The sequence below is a fragment of the Antedon mediterranea genome, chromosome 10 (genome assembly GCF_964355755.1).
Source record: "Antedon mediterranea chromosome 10, ecAntMedi1.1, whole genome shotgun sequence".
NCBI lineage: Eukaryota > Metazoa > Echinodermata > Crinoidea > Comatulida > Antedonidae > Antedon > Antedon mediterranea.
In genome coordinates, this window is record NC_092679.1 from 16686553 (window position 1) to 16704655 (window position 18103).

Genomic DNA, 18103 nt, shown 5'->3' on the forward strand with positions numbered 1-18103 from the left:
GAAGGTCTCTCAGGTGTCATATCTTACCTTGGTAATCAATTGTGCCGTCATTATCTTTGTCGGCGTCTGTTAACAAATCTAATATATCTTGATTTGAAATCCCACCGTTGGCAACTTTCAAAACAGCAGCGAGTTCCTCGGCTCTGAAATAGTTTAGTAATTTCCAATATGTATTATTTCAATTTAATTACATGGTTTGTTTTTCAATAACTATCACCTTTTAAGTTTGGTTCCTATTCTGTGACGCAGCGCAATGACGTACACGCAGCACAACATAATTTGACGAATCAAAAGCGACAGTTCGGGATCACCCGTCGCTTGTGATATACAGTAGGAGCAATTTAGGACACCCCTATCGAGGGGACACTCCAAGGGGGGACACTTTCACGTAAAATGAATAAGGGAGGAAATAGGTTTTAACACTACGGTCAAACCAAACCCTATTGAGTGGAAATACCTATTAAGGGGACACTTAGTTGACATAGTCACTCACGAAAAGGGGTTTAGGTTTAGGTTGAGGGGAGGGGGAGGGTAGAGGTTCACTAAACCAACAATTGTGATCGTGTTTAAGTCCAAGACAATATACAATTGAATTTAACGTGTGAATAAAGGTTGAAAAACTGTAAAAAACAGTTATTTATATTTCAGTACATTGTTAATTTTTAAATATTTGTTATTTAAGCAAAACTAAATCATATTTTGTTTTTGTGTCTGCCGTAATTGAGACGCGATCCTAGATTGAAAACGTTGCTGACGATATAATTAAAATGGCATGCGATTTATGTTCACAATAATATTCTAAATGTTTCTATCAATTTCCGGCATATTATTCAAAAATACGATCGACTTAGCAGTTTGGCAAAACGAGCTAATGTGCATAGTGCGTGAAAACAGTTAAATTGTCTTGTTAGACAAAAACAAGGTACTGGGATGATTGTCTCATACGTTGCTCTCCATCTCACTCGACTTTCAATTCCCAAGACACAATTATAAGTTTATATTTTAAAGCGTCGTGCGGTAGAATGATCCAATTAGAGGAGTGAAGTGGTATTCTGGGCTTCATTAACGGTTCTGTCTTATTGCCAATTTACACTACAACGACGCTAAATATGTCCATTGAAAAACACAATGGTGTGAACTGCTGGCATACATCAAATTATTTCTGTATTCGTATAATTATTTATTGTTGATTGAATTTGGCCAATGACCCACAGCCTATGAATAAGACTGCAGTGCAGTTATCGTAACATATGTTTTTGTATGAATTACTACTCTTAGTATTTTAGTAATGAGCACGACTCAATGCGCATATGTGGTGTGCACCGTAACGAATGACTGGCCAATTAGTGAATGCTTGGAATCTACTATCCCTTGTAAAGGTCCAGCTAGCATTTAGCTCTGCTTTTCTTGTATATTTCATTTACCATGCAGCATTCTGTATAATTATGAAATACTAGATGGTACGCTCGCGTACCATCTAGGTCGTGCCCGCAGGTGGTTCTCGAATACACAGTAATTTCAGCGTAAGAAAAAAACTGGCGATTTAAAATGTACGTACCGCAGGATTATAATACATTGTCGTTAACAGAAACGAATAAATAGACACGATGATTTATGTAGTCAACTAAAAGAGAAACTTGTATGAGTCCAAATTTTTGCTTTAGACTCATTTAAACTAACCTAATTTGTGTTTTGTTTGTAACATTAGGGTTGAGGGATGGGGATGGGTACAAAGAGGAACAATTTTAAAATAAATTCTTTATCCAATCAGTAACGAAATATTGTTTCATGTTGTATAGGCCTATAAATAATATTATATCACTAAACACAGTAAAACATTTGCGATTTAATACTTTGTTAAAACTGTCACTGTCATAGTCAATTGAAATAGTAAGTACATTTGACGAGATACACCACTACCACGTTTATATTTGTTTGTAATTATTAATTAATATAAACGTTGAGAAGCAACTGTCAGTAATAAAGTTTATTTGTATATTATGTGTTTATATATATCTAACAGTAGGGCCTACCCACACTCACAGTAATAAAGTGTATTTGTATATGTTTTTATATATCTAACCGTACCCACACTCACAGTAAGAAATTTGCGATTCAAATGGCGACCAAAAATGGTTAATACGTATTTACAGTATTGTCAAAGTATACTATATCTAAAGGTTTTAAGTTTATCCCCAAGGGCCTATACATTTACCTACGTGTTAAACCAAATGATTATACTAATGTGATGTTGTATTACAACATATTCCTACAACATATTCGTATAATACTGAGGAAATCTAGATAGGCCTACAGTACCGAAAATCGGATGATTTTGGACACCTATATTCTCTGGCGACACTTCTATTAAGGGGATATTATGTTTAAGGGGACACTTTTTGGGGGTCCCGAAGCTAAAATACTCAAAGAACGCCCTCATACACTGTCTAGCGCCCTCAGCCAACTTTTACTTTGCCCTATTTTCCATGATCATGTAATTTTAAATCTAGGGAAGTGTAATCTGAATCTGTTGTGTTTAAATGCAACGTTGATTCTATCCTTTTAAATTTGTTATTGTTAAGATAGGTAGCAGTTACAGTACCTTATTCGTATATAAACATACATCCGCGTAAATCTCAACGCAATCATTCAACTACTTAAAAGGATTTTACCAAGCTTAACTTTTCTAAAGGGGAAATCAGAAAGATGTAGGTCTGTTATTAATTTATCAGGCTATGAATTGTATACGTAGGCGGCCTACTATAATACATTTTGTGTACGTGTATTTGGCATATTCGTTACCTGATATAACCCCTTTGATCCTTGTCAAAGACTTGGAAGGCTTCTCGGATGTCTTCTGATTCGTCGCTGTCTTTTAGCTTCCTTGACATCATTGTGCAGAACTCTGTGAAGTCAATGATGCCATTACCTGTTGAGACAAAATTCAAAATTGTCACGTCAATGTAGTGTAGACGTAGTACATTATGATAGTGAGAATCATAGGCGGATTCCCTCTAAGTTTTGAAAATGACAATGCAAAAGATAGAACAGTCTAGAACCTCATTTCACCAATTTCATAATAATTGATCCGCCACTAAGATGTTATTATATTTTATTTTACATCTCCCCGCTAAGATTAAGTTTCAAGGTTCAATTGAGTGTGTAATGCATTTATCGAAGGAATAGCATAGGAATATACAATGCTATGTAGTCTAGGTTCTAGACTGTGTTTCTACTTAATATTAGTAAAAAGATAAATATTTTGGCAAACATGGCGCTTCATACGTATAATACTCGGAGCTCAACAACTGTATTTTCCAGACAAAAAATGAAACGCCGACTAGTGAACTAACATAAGAAGAACGAATTAAATACAGTCTTGGGCGAAGTCTATGTTATAGCTAATGTTTTACTAGTTAATATAGATGAATGTTTACACTATGTCTTTTACAGTGATTATATCGCTGATTTAAAGCTTTGTTGCCACTGACGCAGCGCACAATTATTTTGTTTGTGTACGTCATAACGTTACGTCCTAGTGTAAAGTTGAAGTCTGTAGGTCTATGCACCCATTGAGTAAGTAAGAATTATTCTTAAATACGCAGTGTTGTTAAGCTCTGTCTACACTATCAAACTTTATTTGACAACAACAATATGATGTGCCCATATATAGACAGGATGATATGATATCACTACCATATTTAGGCACATCACACTTTGTTGTCAAACTATAGTTTGATAGTGTAGACAGAGCTTTAGAATCGGCAGTAAATGTTTCAGGAATAATACATTTCCGCTTTATTGATCAAGAATTTATGATATTAACTGTGTTGATAATTTCATTTGTTAAGATAAACTAACAAGTTTGTAATACCATTAACCAGATTAAACATTTCAGTACTGCTAGTCATGCACGACTATTACATTTACATGAGTGTCAATATCTTGTTAATTGAGAGGTTAAAACGTAAATGTTAAATATGTTTATCCAAACTAAATATGAAGCTTTCTTTGTGAGCATTTAAGCGACCGCCTTAGTAACATGCGCAATGCTTAATTCATATGACATCAGTCGATAAGCTGAACTTTAAAAAAAACCGACGGTTTTATTAACCTTTTGCATATAGGCCTACTATAGATTTTTTTAAATGTTAATCCGCTGCAGGTAGACACGATATTTCGGTTTCACTATATATAACAGAGGTGGATTATTATTTTAATAAATCTACTATAAAAGTATTCTTTTACGCCATAATTTATTTATGATTTACATTATAAATTAGATTAGGTGAACTTTAGGCCTAGCACTAATGCTATTGGGATAGGCCTGCTGCATACAAACATGATGGAAGTTGAAGGGGGCCGCGAAGAGGTTCATTTACTGACCGTAGTTTATGACAACATCCCTACACATTATACGACGGACGATTAGATAGTGTAGCACGTGGGTAAAGTTCTGTTTCTACACTATCAAACCTTAGTGACAAAAAAATGTCATGTGTCCATATATGGACATGATGATGTCATATCACTACCATATTTGGGCATCACTACTATATTTGGGAACACCAAACTAGTTTGATAGTGTAGACAGAGCTTTAGATTATTTGGCCATATCACTACCATAGGGTACCATCACATTTGTTTTGTCAAACTAGTTTAATATAGAGACAGAGCTTAAAAGAAAAAAAAAACCAATTGTCTGAAATGATGATATCTATACGACAAAGTTGTACAATACTAGGATCGCTTAATATAACGAAAGTGATCAGATGGTGTCAACATACAATTTCCGCCATCGTTTCATCACCTAAGCGAACGAGATGGCCGACTAGGCTAATTTAACTAATCAAATCATGGAGACAATTTTGTTCATAGCATCAATTTACTTCATTATTACGATCGATGTAGAATGTATTGTGAACCTCAATGTATTTTACAACATCCTGTGCCTTTTCATCATCAGATCATATAATATAATATGACCACATATATAACACATATCATATTAGTAGCCTACAATATCGATTTATGTTATTTCAATATCAAATCACATCATATCGCGTCACATCATATTATGCACCGTGACATACAACTTTTCATCACATGATATATATTGTTTATATTAATTAGTTATCATACTTAATATCGTGTCAAAGATATTATCTTGTATGTCCAGCAAATTATCTTCGTCTGTGACATCATAAAGATGACACACATAGGCCCTACATCATTAGTTTGTGTTAAAACGCTCTTAATGCTATGATAACGGTTTATGAACGCGTTGAATTGTCTTTTCCGGTTGATGTTTCTATCATTAATTAGTGTAATCTGGGTAATCAGGGAAGAGTTCACTCTTCACTTATGTAATTTAGAAGCTTTTAAATTGACATTAAAAAATTGAAACTAGACGCTTGCGTTCAAACTATATAATAAAGGCCAATTTACACAGACGCCGTAACGGTAGAAAAAATAATATAGAATCTATATATGTTATTTCTACGACCATTTACACAAAGCGCGAAGTGGACGTACGGCCACCGGTTTCCGCTGAGCAGAGATACATATTCAACCTGTGTACGTGGGACACAAGTTACCGTTACCGCTCGTCTGTGTGTAAATTGCGATATACGTTTTCAATCTCGGTACTGCCTATACATATAATTTGCAATTCGACAAAACCTCTGCTTAATGTTTCCCATCCATCCTTAGTTCGAATATTTAAATCTTTTCATTTCGATACTGTTTTTCTATCCAAATTATATTCACATCCGTAGTTCGTGTACATTCAATGTTTTTACCTCAATATTTTTTTTATTTCGATGTATGTTGACGAATTGTTTACATTACACAAAAATGAAACACGGTTTTAATGTTTTTTCATATCCTCAGTTCGTGAACGTTAAATGTTTTTTATTCAAATTTTTCTTTTATTCTAACTTTTAACTACCCTAAGAGACATTTTAACACATAGTTTGTGTGAATGTCTTAATTGCAAAAGACGTTGATGTGCCTTTGAAATACTTTGCACATACAAAGGTCGTTTACACGAGCCTCTAGTGTTACCGTAGGCGTCCATCATAAATAAATTACAAATTTTGTAGATACTGATGTTCCTTTATTTATTCTCTGAACTATCTCTTGTATCTCTACAAATTACAGTATCATTAGCAACTTGAATAAACACCGTGAAAACTATAATAAAACAAAGATTAGCATTACAATGTAGGCCTAATCATATCATCATCGTACAGGCAGACAAGCACAGGTCTGACTCATGGGGCCGGGGAACATGGTACCCTAAGGCCTAGGGCTAGCTCTCAGCAATGAAGTAAAACTCAACTAATTAAAAATACAAGTCATAAGTTATAATTACAATCACATGAATAACCATGTGTAAATACCTTGTAGCCTTATTGGAGCCTATGGTAAAGATACTTTTAACAATGATTATCTCTAAACTTTATGTCATAAAAAATGTCTTATTCTCTCTTATCACTTTTTATCTATCTGAGCTCTAGAGGGCCTCCTGTAAGTAGGCTGCAGTTACACTCCCACCCAAATCATCTATGATTTAACCTAAACTTCCACCCGTGCCAGAATAAACACAAGCAATGCAAAACTGGAAGTACCTTAACAATATTTACCAAAACTATTGAAAGAATAAGTTAACAGTTTGTATTTTCTAAAATCAAGGTTAGTTTATGAATTGGCCTTTCCAAATATGTTGCGCGTTTCAACCGTTTTCCATCATTATCGATATTTGTGTCTGCAACAATTAACCTAACTTTTCTCACTAGTCCGTCCTCACTTGGCATTAATTCAGATATTCTGGCCAATTTCCAGTCTCCGCGTATCAAATGTTCTTCTTTTAGTAGTACTATGTCTCCTATCTCAAGGTTTCGGCGTACTTGGTTCCACTTAGCTCTCGATTGAAGGTTGGTCAAATATTCCTTTTTCCATCTTGACCAAAATTCATTGGCCAGAAACTGAACTCGACGCCATCTTCTTAATGCATATACGTCTTCCTTGACAAAGAACCCAGGCGGTGGAAAAACGATTTTCGATTTCATTGTGAGTAGCTGGTTCGGAGTTAAGGCTTCGGGTCCATGTGGATCATTTAGATTTTCGGTTGTTAGAGGTCTACTATTGACGATAGCCATCGTTTCGTACAGGAATGTACGGAGAGACGTGCTATCTAATCTTGACTTGTATTGATTAAGAATGGAATAGAGAACGTTACGGATTGTTCTTATTTGTCTTTCCCAAATGCCTCCCATATGACTGGCGGAAGGAACATTAGAAAAGAAGTTACAGTTTTGATCTGCTAGGAACTTTCGCACCTTATCTTCTTTAATCTCCTTAAAGGCCTTTGTGAGCTCATGTTGTGCTCCCATAAAGTTACTGCCTTGATCACAACGAAATTGACGAACATTGCCACGTATAGCAATGAAGCATCTAAGAGCGTTGATAAAGGCGTCTGTTGTCATGTCGTCGAGCATCTCTATATGAATGGCTCTTGATGCCATACATGTGAATAACAATCCATACCTTTTTAATTCTCTTCTTCCCTCCTTAACCAAAAATGGTCCAAAACAGTCAAACCCAGTATATGTAAACGGAGGGGTTGGTTCCAATCTTTCATTTGGTAAGTTTGCCATTTTTTGGTCTTGATTACGCCCACGTAATTTTCTGCATTGAACACACTTGTAGATATGGCTTGATACAGCTGAACTTATTCCAACTATCCAAAATCCATTGGATCTAACTGCATTGGTCGTAAAGCCTCTTCCTTGATGGGCTGTTTTCTCATGGTAGTGTTTAATTATTAAATGTGTTACATGGCTTCTTTTTGGCAATATTGCAGGATGTTTAACACCCATATCTAGAGAGGTGGCTCGTTTCAGGCGACCACCAACTCGCAGTAATCCGTCAACATCTATGTACGGGTCTAACTTCGCAAGATTGCCTGTGCACTTGGAAGATTGCCTGTAGAGTTGGTCGATGTCTTTTTTGAAGAACTTATGTTGGACCATTTTGATGATGGTCTTTTCAGCTTCGATTCTGTCTTCTACAGAGGTAATGGTATAATGATTTTTGGTTTTTCTTGTTTTGATGAATTTCTTAAGAGCGGCAACTCCTGTAACTGCTCTCTTATAATCGGAAAAACGTTCTACACGATTTAGCAAGCAATTTTCTTCAGTGGAATTTATTGCAAGCACGCTAGCTTGGTTTACTTCCGGATCGTTGGAAGATACGTCAAATTTTTGATTATTTTCCACTATATTTCCGCATTTCCAAAGGAGTTTTGGTCCTTGAAACCAGTTGGATGTCTGTAAGTCCTTTGCTCCAAGACCTCTTGAAGCATGGTCGGCTGGATTCTCATTCGTAGATATGTAGTTCCATTGTTCAGGATTTGTGGTATCTCTAATGCGTTGGACGCGATTAGCTACGTACACATGGAAACGTCTGGCTTCGTTTCTGACATAACCAAGTACTACCTTCGAGTCAGTCCAGAAGTAGTGTGCTGAATTTTTATATTCTAGTTCTTGATATAGAATGGTACTGACTTTTGTTGACAACACCGCGGCTTGTAGCTCTAATCTTGGAATACTAACAACCTTTTTGGGTGCCACTCGGGCCTTTGCCATTATCAGCGCACAGTGAATCTCAGAGAAGTCATTTTCAAGTCTTATATACGAGCACTGCCCATAACCAGAATTACTTGCGTCGGAAAAGTGATGAAATTCGACCTTTCTTTGTTGGAAATCTTTTGGTTTGAAGCACCTATTAATCGTAATGGTGGCAAGCTTTGGAAGGTCTAATCTCCATTTCTCCCATTTTGGACGAAGCTCCTCGGAAAGTTTTTCGTCCCAGTCTGTTCCCTCCTTGCACACTTCTTGCAGTATTTGCTTACCCTTGAGTGTAAATGGGGCAAGAAGTCCAAGTGGGTCGAAAATTGATGCTACAGTGGATAGAATTCCTCGGCGTGTCAATGGAGTGTCTTTCATGGTGATTCTAAATTGAAAGTTATCTGACTCGACGCACCATTGTATTCCAAGGGCCCTTTCAACTGGTAAGTCTTCGAATGATAGGTCTCGATCTACGGTTCCTTTAGCCTGTTCTGATTTTGGGATGGTAGACATAACGTCTCGTTGGTTGGAAATAAATTTATGTAGTCTAAGTGAGCCCTTTGCACACAGTTTTCTGGCATCTTCTATTAATTCAACTGCTTCAGGTACAGTTTCTACGCTCTTTAGACCATCGTCTACATAAAAGTTGTTCTTAATGAAGTTAACTGTCTCTGGTTTGTGTTGTTCGGCAAAGTGTTCCGCCATGTATTTTAGTCCGAAATTAGAGCAACCTGGTGAGGAAGCGGCTCCAAACAAGTGGACCTTCATTCTGTAATCTATGGGTTGCCTTTCGAGATTTCCATCTTCCCACCACAAGAAGCGTAGATAGTTTCTGTCATTCTGGTTAACATGAAACTGGTGAAACATCCTCTCTATATCACACATTATGGCTATGGGTTCTTGTCTAAATCTGCATAGTACACCTATGAGTGTGTTGTTTAGGTCTGGTCCAGTAAGAAGATGTTGATTCAAGGCTGTACCTTTGTAGTTAGCGGAGCAGTCAAAGACAACACGAATTTTGGTGGGTTTCTTAGGGTGGTAAATTCCGTGATGAGGTATGTACCATGCTGGCTCTTTTTGTATTTCATTTGCTGGTACTTTCTCGGCATCTCCATTTTGAAGTATTTCTGTCATAAATTTTTGATAATCTTCAAAGTACTTCTCATTCGTCAGGAAACGTCGTTTTAGGTGGTTCAATCGATGCAGTACACAAATTCTGTTATTCGGTAATACTGGCCTCTTTTTAAAGGGTAATGGCATTTCGATATGTCGGTCTTCATTGATATGGACTTCCTTTTTTAGAGTATCCATAAACTGCATGTCTTCTTGAGAGAGAACTGTGTCTCTTGTAACTTTCTCCGTGAAGTCGTACTCCAAGGCTCTTATTGCATCTAATGGAGTAACTATTTCTTTAACAGCTGTTTTTAAGACATAGTGAACTTCTTTGGTTGGTTCCGATTTCAAATTAGATTCGTACGTTAAGTGTAGATCGTTTGGAATTTCCTTCACCATTACTCTATGACTGTGACCGATTTTATCTTGAGGAACATAAGATGTCTCAGCTCCTCCTCCTACCACACTCCAACCCAATTGAGTTTTGATAGCGAATGGTTCATTTCCATTTCCTGAAATATGGTCTATGGGTGCCAGAGCCTGTGGAACGTTATACCCAATAAGCAACCCTATTTCACAGTTTTGTCTAGATGGTATCTGTTGACTTATCCTTTGTAGATGAGCATAACATCTCGTCTTTTCGGGTGTAGGAATATGTGATTGGTCAACTGGTATGTATTCTCTAGTATATGCCGTTGGTAGCTGAATTTTTGTTTCTTCAAAGAAACCTCTAATCATTAGGTTGTTATACTTCTTGCAAGATACGACTTCCCTTTTAGACGTCATCGTAGTCAATCTTAGTGTTGCTGGTTCGCAACTTGCACCAATTTGGTTTGCAGTATCTTCTAGCACAAAGGTTGTGTCGGATTGTGTGTCTAATAGGGCATATACAAGATGTTCCTTTTCAGGTTTATGTTCATTGGATATCCAGACGGGAACTATCATTGAAGACATTGTGTTGTTTGTGTTTCTGCGGACATTTTTGCAGTTTGAAGTCTTTACTGATTTTACCACTTCAGACTTAGCGTCACCATTCGGCCGAGTCTCGGCGTCAATCTCGTTAGCCTGATCTCTCTCCTTTACATTTGAAGTCTTTACTGATTGTACTACTTCAGAATTAGCGTCAACATTCGGCTGTGTCGCGGCGTCAATCTCGTTAGCCGGATCTCTCTCCTTTACATGGAGACTTGTTGGATGTCTCCTTTGGCAAATTTTACAAATACTTTTCTGGTTACAGTTCCTTGACACATGGCCATGTTGTAAGCAGCTGAAACATAGACCATTTTGCTTGATGTATTGCTGTTTTTCGGTATCGGGTTTTCTGGCAAACGCTCTGCAGTCAATTAGGTGATGGTTATTCATTTTACACATGAAGCATGATGGCATTCCACTGATACTGGTGGCTAGCGTTTGAGATTGGTTTCGATATCTTGAACTTTTCTCTGTGAATTTTGTTTCATTTTCTGGTATTAAGGTAACAGGATCGCAAACAATTTCAGCTTCGGTCGTCAAAAATGTGGAAAAGTCATTGAATGTTGGATAACTACCCTTGATTTGCATAGCGCTCACTGCGTTTCTTCGCCATCTATTCACTAACCAATCTGGTAATTTTTGAAGAATTTTCCGGTTTTCTCTGCTGTCATTAAGAACTTCCAAGCCTTTCATTTCTCTCATTGCTATGTTGCATTGGTTCAGAAAGTCAGAGAGTCGCCTAAGGCCATTGTAATCTCTTGCTTGAATCCTTGGCCAGCTGTCTAATTTGTCTCTAAATGCTTCGGAAACTATAAATGGATTTCCATATCTTTTTTCTAAAACTGCTTTAGCGTTTTCATAAGCATGTTCACCTTGTAGCAGAAAGTATCCACTGACAACTTCCTTTGCTGGGCCTCCTATGTATCTCTTAAGGTAGTGAATTCTGTCTGCCTTAGAAATTCCTTTATTTTCGATTAAACATCTAAAGGATGCGTTCCAATCATAGTACTTAAGAGGATCGCCATCAAATATTGGTGGCTCTGGTGCTGGTATGCGGTTCATACTGAAGGCTGAAGAAAAGGCTTCTGCTAAAGCGTTTAAGTCTGTGGTACTGCTAGATTGATTTTGAGGCATTGTCGATTGGGCTGTTGTTGCTTGTGTCTGTGTCATTAGAGGTTGAGGTTTGGTTAGGTTGCGAAACCTTAGTGCATGATCATTTGAGGTTTGGTGTGGGGTGGTCATAATTTCTCCATATCCGTTCTGAATTTCCTGTTGAATTGCATCAACTCGTGCATTCTCTACAGCTGCAGCTTGTTTAGCCTCTAAAACTTTGAACTCTGCTTCAGCTTTGGCATGTTCTGTTCTTTGCTGTGCTTCCCGCCTTATTTCTTCAAGCCTTGCTTCTGCTTTCTTAATTTCCATTTCCGCTTCCTTTGCTGTAAGGTCTGCTTTCTGTTTAGCCATTTTTTCAGCAAATTGAGCAGTTTTGTTGGCTGCAGCAGCATTCGCCACAGCTTGAGCTTTAATGCTAACAATAGATCGACATGAACTCCTTGATGCTGCAGATTTTGAGGCTTGACACTCCAGGGCTAATGCATGTGCCCTATCCATAGCGCTTGTTATACTAGCTTGGATGGAGTTGGTAATGGTGAGATATATGTTCTCATTCTCCAGGTGATCTTCGCGATGAATACCATCTCTATCTTGTGCATACAATTTATTCAATACGCACCAAGCATCACTATATTCCTTTAATGCAGCTTTAGCTTTGCATAATGCAGTTTGTATCTCAAATTCGTCGCTTGGAACATCTTCTAGTTCACTTGATGCTTCTTGAGCCTTTCTCTGAGTTTGAGTCAACAGTTTTACTTCAGTAGCAATGCTAATTGACAGGGCCTTAGCTGTAGGGCGTCTCTCACTCTGTTCTCTTAGATTCATTGAGTTTTCATCAGCTAAGTTTTCACTGTTACCGTAGGCGTCCATCATAAATAAATTACAAATTTTGTAGATACTGATGTTCCTTTATTTATTCTCTGAACTATCTCTTGTATCTCTACAAATTACAGTATCATTAGCAACTTGAATAAACACCGTGAAAACTATAATAAAACAAAGATTAGCATTACAATGTAGGCCTAATCATATCATCATCGTACAGGCAGACAAGCACAGGTCTGACTCATGGGGCCGGGGAACATGGTACCCTAAGGCCTAGGGCTAGCTCTCAGCAATGAAGTAAAACTCAACTAATTAAAAATACAAGTCATAAGTTATAATTACAATCACATGAATAACCATGTGTAAATACCTTGTAGCCTTATTGGAGCCTATGGTAAAGATACTTTTAACAATGATTATCTCTAAACTTTATGTCATAAAAAATGTCTTATTCTCTCTTATCACTTTTTATCTATCTGAGCTCTAGAGGGCCTCCTGTAAGTAGGCTGCAGTTACATCTAGAGAAAATTAATTGGCCATATCAAGACACGAAACAATATACTGAACTGTTTTATGGCCTACTCTGCACATGAACTCTAATGAACAGATAAAAACAATAAAATATGGTAGAAAGAGGAAAGGCTATTACGATTGCTAAAAATATATGTTGACAGTCTGTGTTGAAGTACAATGCATTATACACTACGTTTTTATATTGTAATATATTGCTAAGATAACACCGTATAAAATACACATCTATCTCACAGTAATTGACATAGAGTATATGTATGTATACAGTAATGTTAAAGTGATAAGGTTGTAGCTTTGCATTACGCCGTTTTTACGTTAACTTTCAGATATCGTTTCCTATGTGATGTATATGTGTTAGGCGTAGGAAGTTATGTAATGTATATACACAGCAAACAACAGCCTATTATTCGTTTCATTGGGAGGTGTCCCCTTAATAGGGGTGTCCACTGGCTGGCTGCTATAGTGTTAAAAACATATAGTCCCTCTTATTAGTTTAATTGGGAAGTGTCCCCTTAATAGAAGTGTCCACTCTGGCTGCTATAGTGTTAAAAACATATAGCCTATTATTCGTTTCATTGGGAGGTGTCCCCTTAATAGAAGTGTCCACTGGCTGGCTGCTATAGTGTTAAAAACATATAGTCCCCTTATTCGTTTAATTGGGAAGTGTCCCCTTAATAGAAGTGTCCACTGGCTGGCTGCTATAGTGTTAAAAACGTATAGTCCCCTTATTCGTTTAATTGGAAAGTGTCCCCTTAATAGAAGTGTCCACTGGCTGGCTATAGTGTTAAAAACATATAGCCTATTATTCGTTTCATTGGGAAGTGTCCCCTTAATAGAAGTGTCCACTGGCTGGCTGCTATAGTGTTAAAAACATATAGTCCCCTTAAACGTATCATTGGAAAGTGCACCCTTCATAGGGTGTCCACTGGCTGTAGTGTTAAAAACATAATAGTTACCATTTGTGACTGTAACCGTATTCAAAACTATGCATAGGCCTATACTATTAAAGAAAAGATATATTTTCATTTATTAACAAAAAATCCACAGACCCTCAACTTTCGTCTTTCTTTGAAAGCAGTCATTAAATTTTTAATAAAATATACACACAGTTATTGTATATTTATAAAATAAAAATACTGTATAACATAGGACACAAAATAAAAAATATATTTGCATTCATTTGCACTATTGTATTTACGATACACAGATAGTTAAAACAAACATTTAAACAGGCAATTTAAGAATGATATAAAATACCGTAACCAACGTGCTTTTCAACATTTTTTTTGCCACACATGGCATGTCATAACATAACTTTAATAAATAATATTTAAGCTGGAATTTCGTTTTTAAACTGCACGCTCTGGTACACTTATGTAAAAAGAAACGATAAGTAAAGACTTACGTCAAGCCAATAATTAGTATACGATACAGTGCGCTTGTATTGAAAACAGACAGTCTTAAAAGTTCATCAACTTACCATCTGCATCAAATTCATTGATCATATCTTGTAGTTCCTTATCCGAAGGGTTTTGCCCCATAGATCTCATTACCGTTCCCAGCTCTTTGGTCGTTATCGAACCATCTCCGTCTTTGTCGAATATCTCAAACGTTTCTCGTAGCTCTAATTGGAAGAATAAATCGAAACAAAACATTCTAATTATGTCAGTTCAGTGAAAGGATATCGCTTTAATTAATCTTCTTCGACAATTGAAAGATTTCATCAAGAATTATGTCTCAAAAAGGCAGCTGGTAATAAAAAAAAGATTGGGATGGATGATGAGAACACAGTGAACGTTATTAGAATGATGAGGATGGAAATGATATGATAATGTCTGATTGTGAAGATAACAATGATTATGGTAATGGTGGTAATATGACGATGATGATATTGAGGATGACGATATCTGATGATGACGGTGATGATAAAGTTGTTGAGGGTGATGATGATGTTTATGTGTTTATAATGATGACGTTGATGGTGGTATACGGATGATGTTGTGATAATGATTATATGATGATAATGAAGATCATGATTGTGACGATGATGATGATGATGTGATAATGATTATTATGATGATATTGAAGATCATGATTATGACGATGATTATGTTTTCATAATGATGATGATAATGAAGATCATGATTTTGACAATGATTATGTTGTGATAATGAAGATCATGATTGTGACGATGATCATATTGTGATAAATGCTTATTATGATTATAATGAAGATCATGATTATGACGATGTGAGAATTATTATTATGATAATGAAGATCATGACCATGACGATGATTATGTTGTGACAATGAATATTATGATGATAATATGGTTGTGACGATGATTTTAGTAATTATGATGATGGTAGGAAGACGTTGGCTGTGATAATGACGATGGTGATAATGATAATGGTAATAGCTCGAAGATGTTATTGATAATTATGGTGATATTGATAATGGTGATTTTGGGTTAATGATATTATAACTGATGCTGATCAAGATTTAAGTATTAATTTAAAACAGTGCTAATAATATAAAGATAATAGTAGAAATCACTTACGTTCGAGTTCGAGTTTCGATAGTGACAGGTCCTCCTATAAGAAAGAAAAATATACCACACGTTATTTGATATACAGTCGAACCTATACTGTGACCCCTTAATAGGGGTGTCCCTTAAATAGGGTAGGGCTGAAACAACAACTCCCGTTTCGTTTCACGGAAAGGTATCCCTTACAATACGGTATTGCTTAAGTACGGAGTATTTTATAGAACCCAAATCGGGGAAAGCAAACTAATTGTTAATATTTAACATTCAATTTTAAAGCCCGTAAGGCGCAATATTCGTTGTACTCTTTGTATGATTAATATACTGAATACTGAATACTGAAATGCTTTATTTGTCCATCATCATCATAAAATAACAACAGAAATTCTTCTTGAAGATTGACAATTATTCGTAAAATAATAAATAGATATACAATATAATATATTATGTACACACACATAATTGCACAAAAAAAATATAAGTTATGAAACACGGTGTAAAAATGACTAGGTATTAAAATTGAATATATTATTTTAAGAAAAGTCCTATCGCAGTACAACTATACTGTAGGCCTACAATTATTCATGGCATGGTATACTTGTTAGGCTTATGCTAATTTTTAGTATTATCCCAAATATAGGTAAGTATGGCCTGTATAGGTCACCAATACAGTTTTAATTATTTCTATCATATCCATCAATATTTGAATCATAATTGAATGACAGAAATTAATCCTTTATTACACGCATAAAACCTGTTCGTTCTTTAAAAAAAACTATTGCAAATCAATGCCCCGTCAGACAAACGACTGAATCACGAAGTGTTGTTATTGAATATCAGTTACACAGCTTCCTAATTCCATCACAGTAGAAAATTATGAAAAATTGAAACAGTGACGTCACTAAAGTTGATTTGATGACGTCATAGAACTGATACTTCTCAACACAAAAGTATATATTCCAAATTAATAAAAACATGATGGTCTACAGTTACCGTACGTTGTTTGTTTATTGTGTGCTAATGTTTATTAGGACAAATGGCCTATATACGTTTCTTATAATATAGAATAAATAAAAAATAAGTGAATTATTTTATGTTTACGTCAAGTAAAATAAGTCGATTGTCGATGGCAAACGTCAGCGAGTGCCGTCGTACAATTAGTGTTTTTTGTACTACCGCGAGTTTTAGAATTTTCATTTACAGAAAAGGTTTTATAAATATCATTATATAAAAAAGATAACACTGTAAATGCCACATAAAATAGATTGGTATCTATCTAATATAGTATAGTTATTTATTCGCTAGCTCTCGATGTTCTGTCCTCACGCGGCATTTGTAATCATTCGATGTGGTCGAGAAACTACACAATAACCCGTAAAGCACCGGCTTAGCACACAGACTTTCCTTTTAATTATCCTCAGTGTTTTACGAGTGTATTATCTTTGTCGTCGACGTGCCAAATTTAGCTTAAGAATTCAGCTTCTTTAGTTGTTGCGTGTATGTCGTTCCATTAACTAACAATTGTATCACGACGCTATCCGTCGTTCTTAATCCGTGTCTTCATCAACTTAAAATTGGTATGTGTTCTGATAAACACAGTACACTCACTCAAAGGTTTTGCAGCAGACGTCACAAGTAACTTTTTTATTCATAAATGAATATGTTTGTTACTTTTAATGCGATAAAGTTTAACAACCTATCCCCAAACCATAACTCTAAGAATATGTACTATTAAGAACCGCATTCGAACCCATTTTTGTGGCCCAAAATGTTTATGACAAGCCTAGGTATTGACAAAAGTGGCAACCTAGTTCGAAAGTACGATTCACCAAGTCAGAGGTGGATCCAGGATTTGGAAAACGATGGGTAAGGGTGGAGTATGATATCTTCAACTCGAAAATACGTGTGACGGTATAGTCGGCTCGTCAGGCGGCGGTATAGTCAGTTGCTGATGGATGCACTGCGCCTACACGATCAAACTTTATGTGATTTACCCATATATGGACAATATGATGTTATATCACTACCATATTTTGCCATTCACGGTACCATATTTGGACACATTTTTGTCAGTTTAGACAGAGCTTAAACCATGCAGTTTTTGTGGATCAGAATGTCTGCTAATGGTTGACAATTGTTTCGTCGGGTGGCCATATCTCATCTATGGCCTATCTAGGCCTACACATTAATGTCATGCCTGTGTACTATGTAACACATGATACAAATCGTCTCCTCCTTATGCCCATGCTTGTTGAAAGGCATAGGAGGAGCAACAAGCAAAGGAACTGCCTTCTGAAAATAATTATCGACTGCAGTATATACTACAGCTGCATGACAGGTGAAAACTTCATCATCATTGTGTATGCTGCGT

General features: G+C 36.3%; 1 protein-coding gene across 3 annotated transcripts in view; it reads right to left on the reverse strand.

Annotated features, from left to right (window-relative positions):
* Positions 1-18103, reverse strand: part of LOC140061143 (neo-calmodulin-like) — a 48275-nt gene that overhangs the window by 3345 nt on the left and 26827 nt on the right. For all 3 annotated transcript variants that reach the window (XM_072107605.1, XM_072107604.1, XM_072107603.1), the window contains exons 2-5: positions 15748-15781; positions 14668-14811; positions 2803-2929; positions 28-143 (exon numbers count right to left, since the gene is read on the reverse strand). In XM_072107605.1, the coding sequence (XP_071963706.1) occupies positions 28-143; positions 2803-2929; positions 14668-14811; positions 15748-15781 (421 nt within the window). The remainder of the gene's footprint in view (positions 1-27; positions 144-2802; positions 2930-14667; positions 14812-15747; positions 15782-18103) is intronic.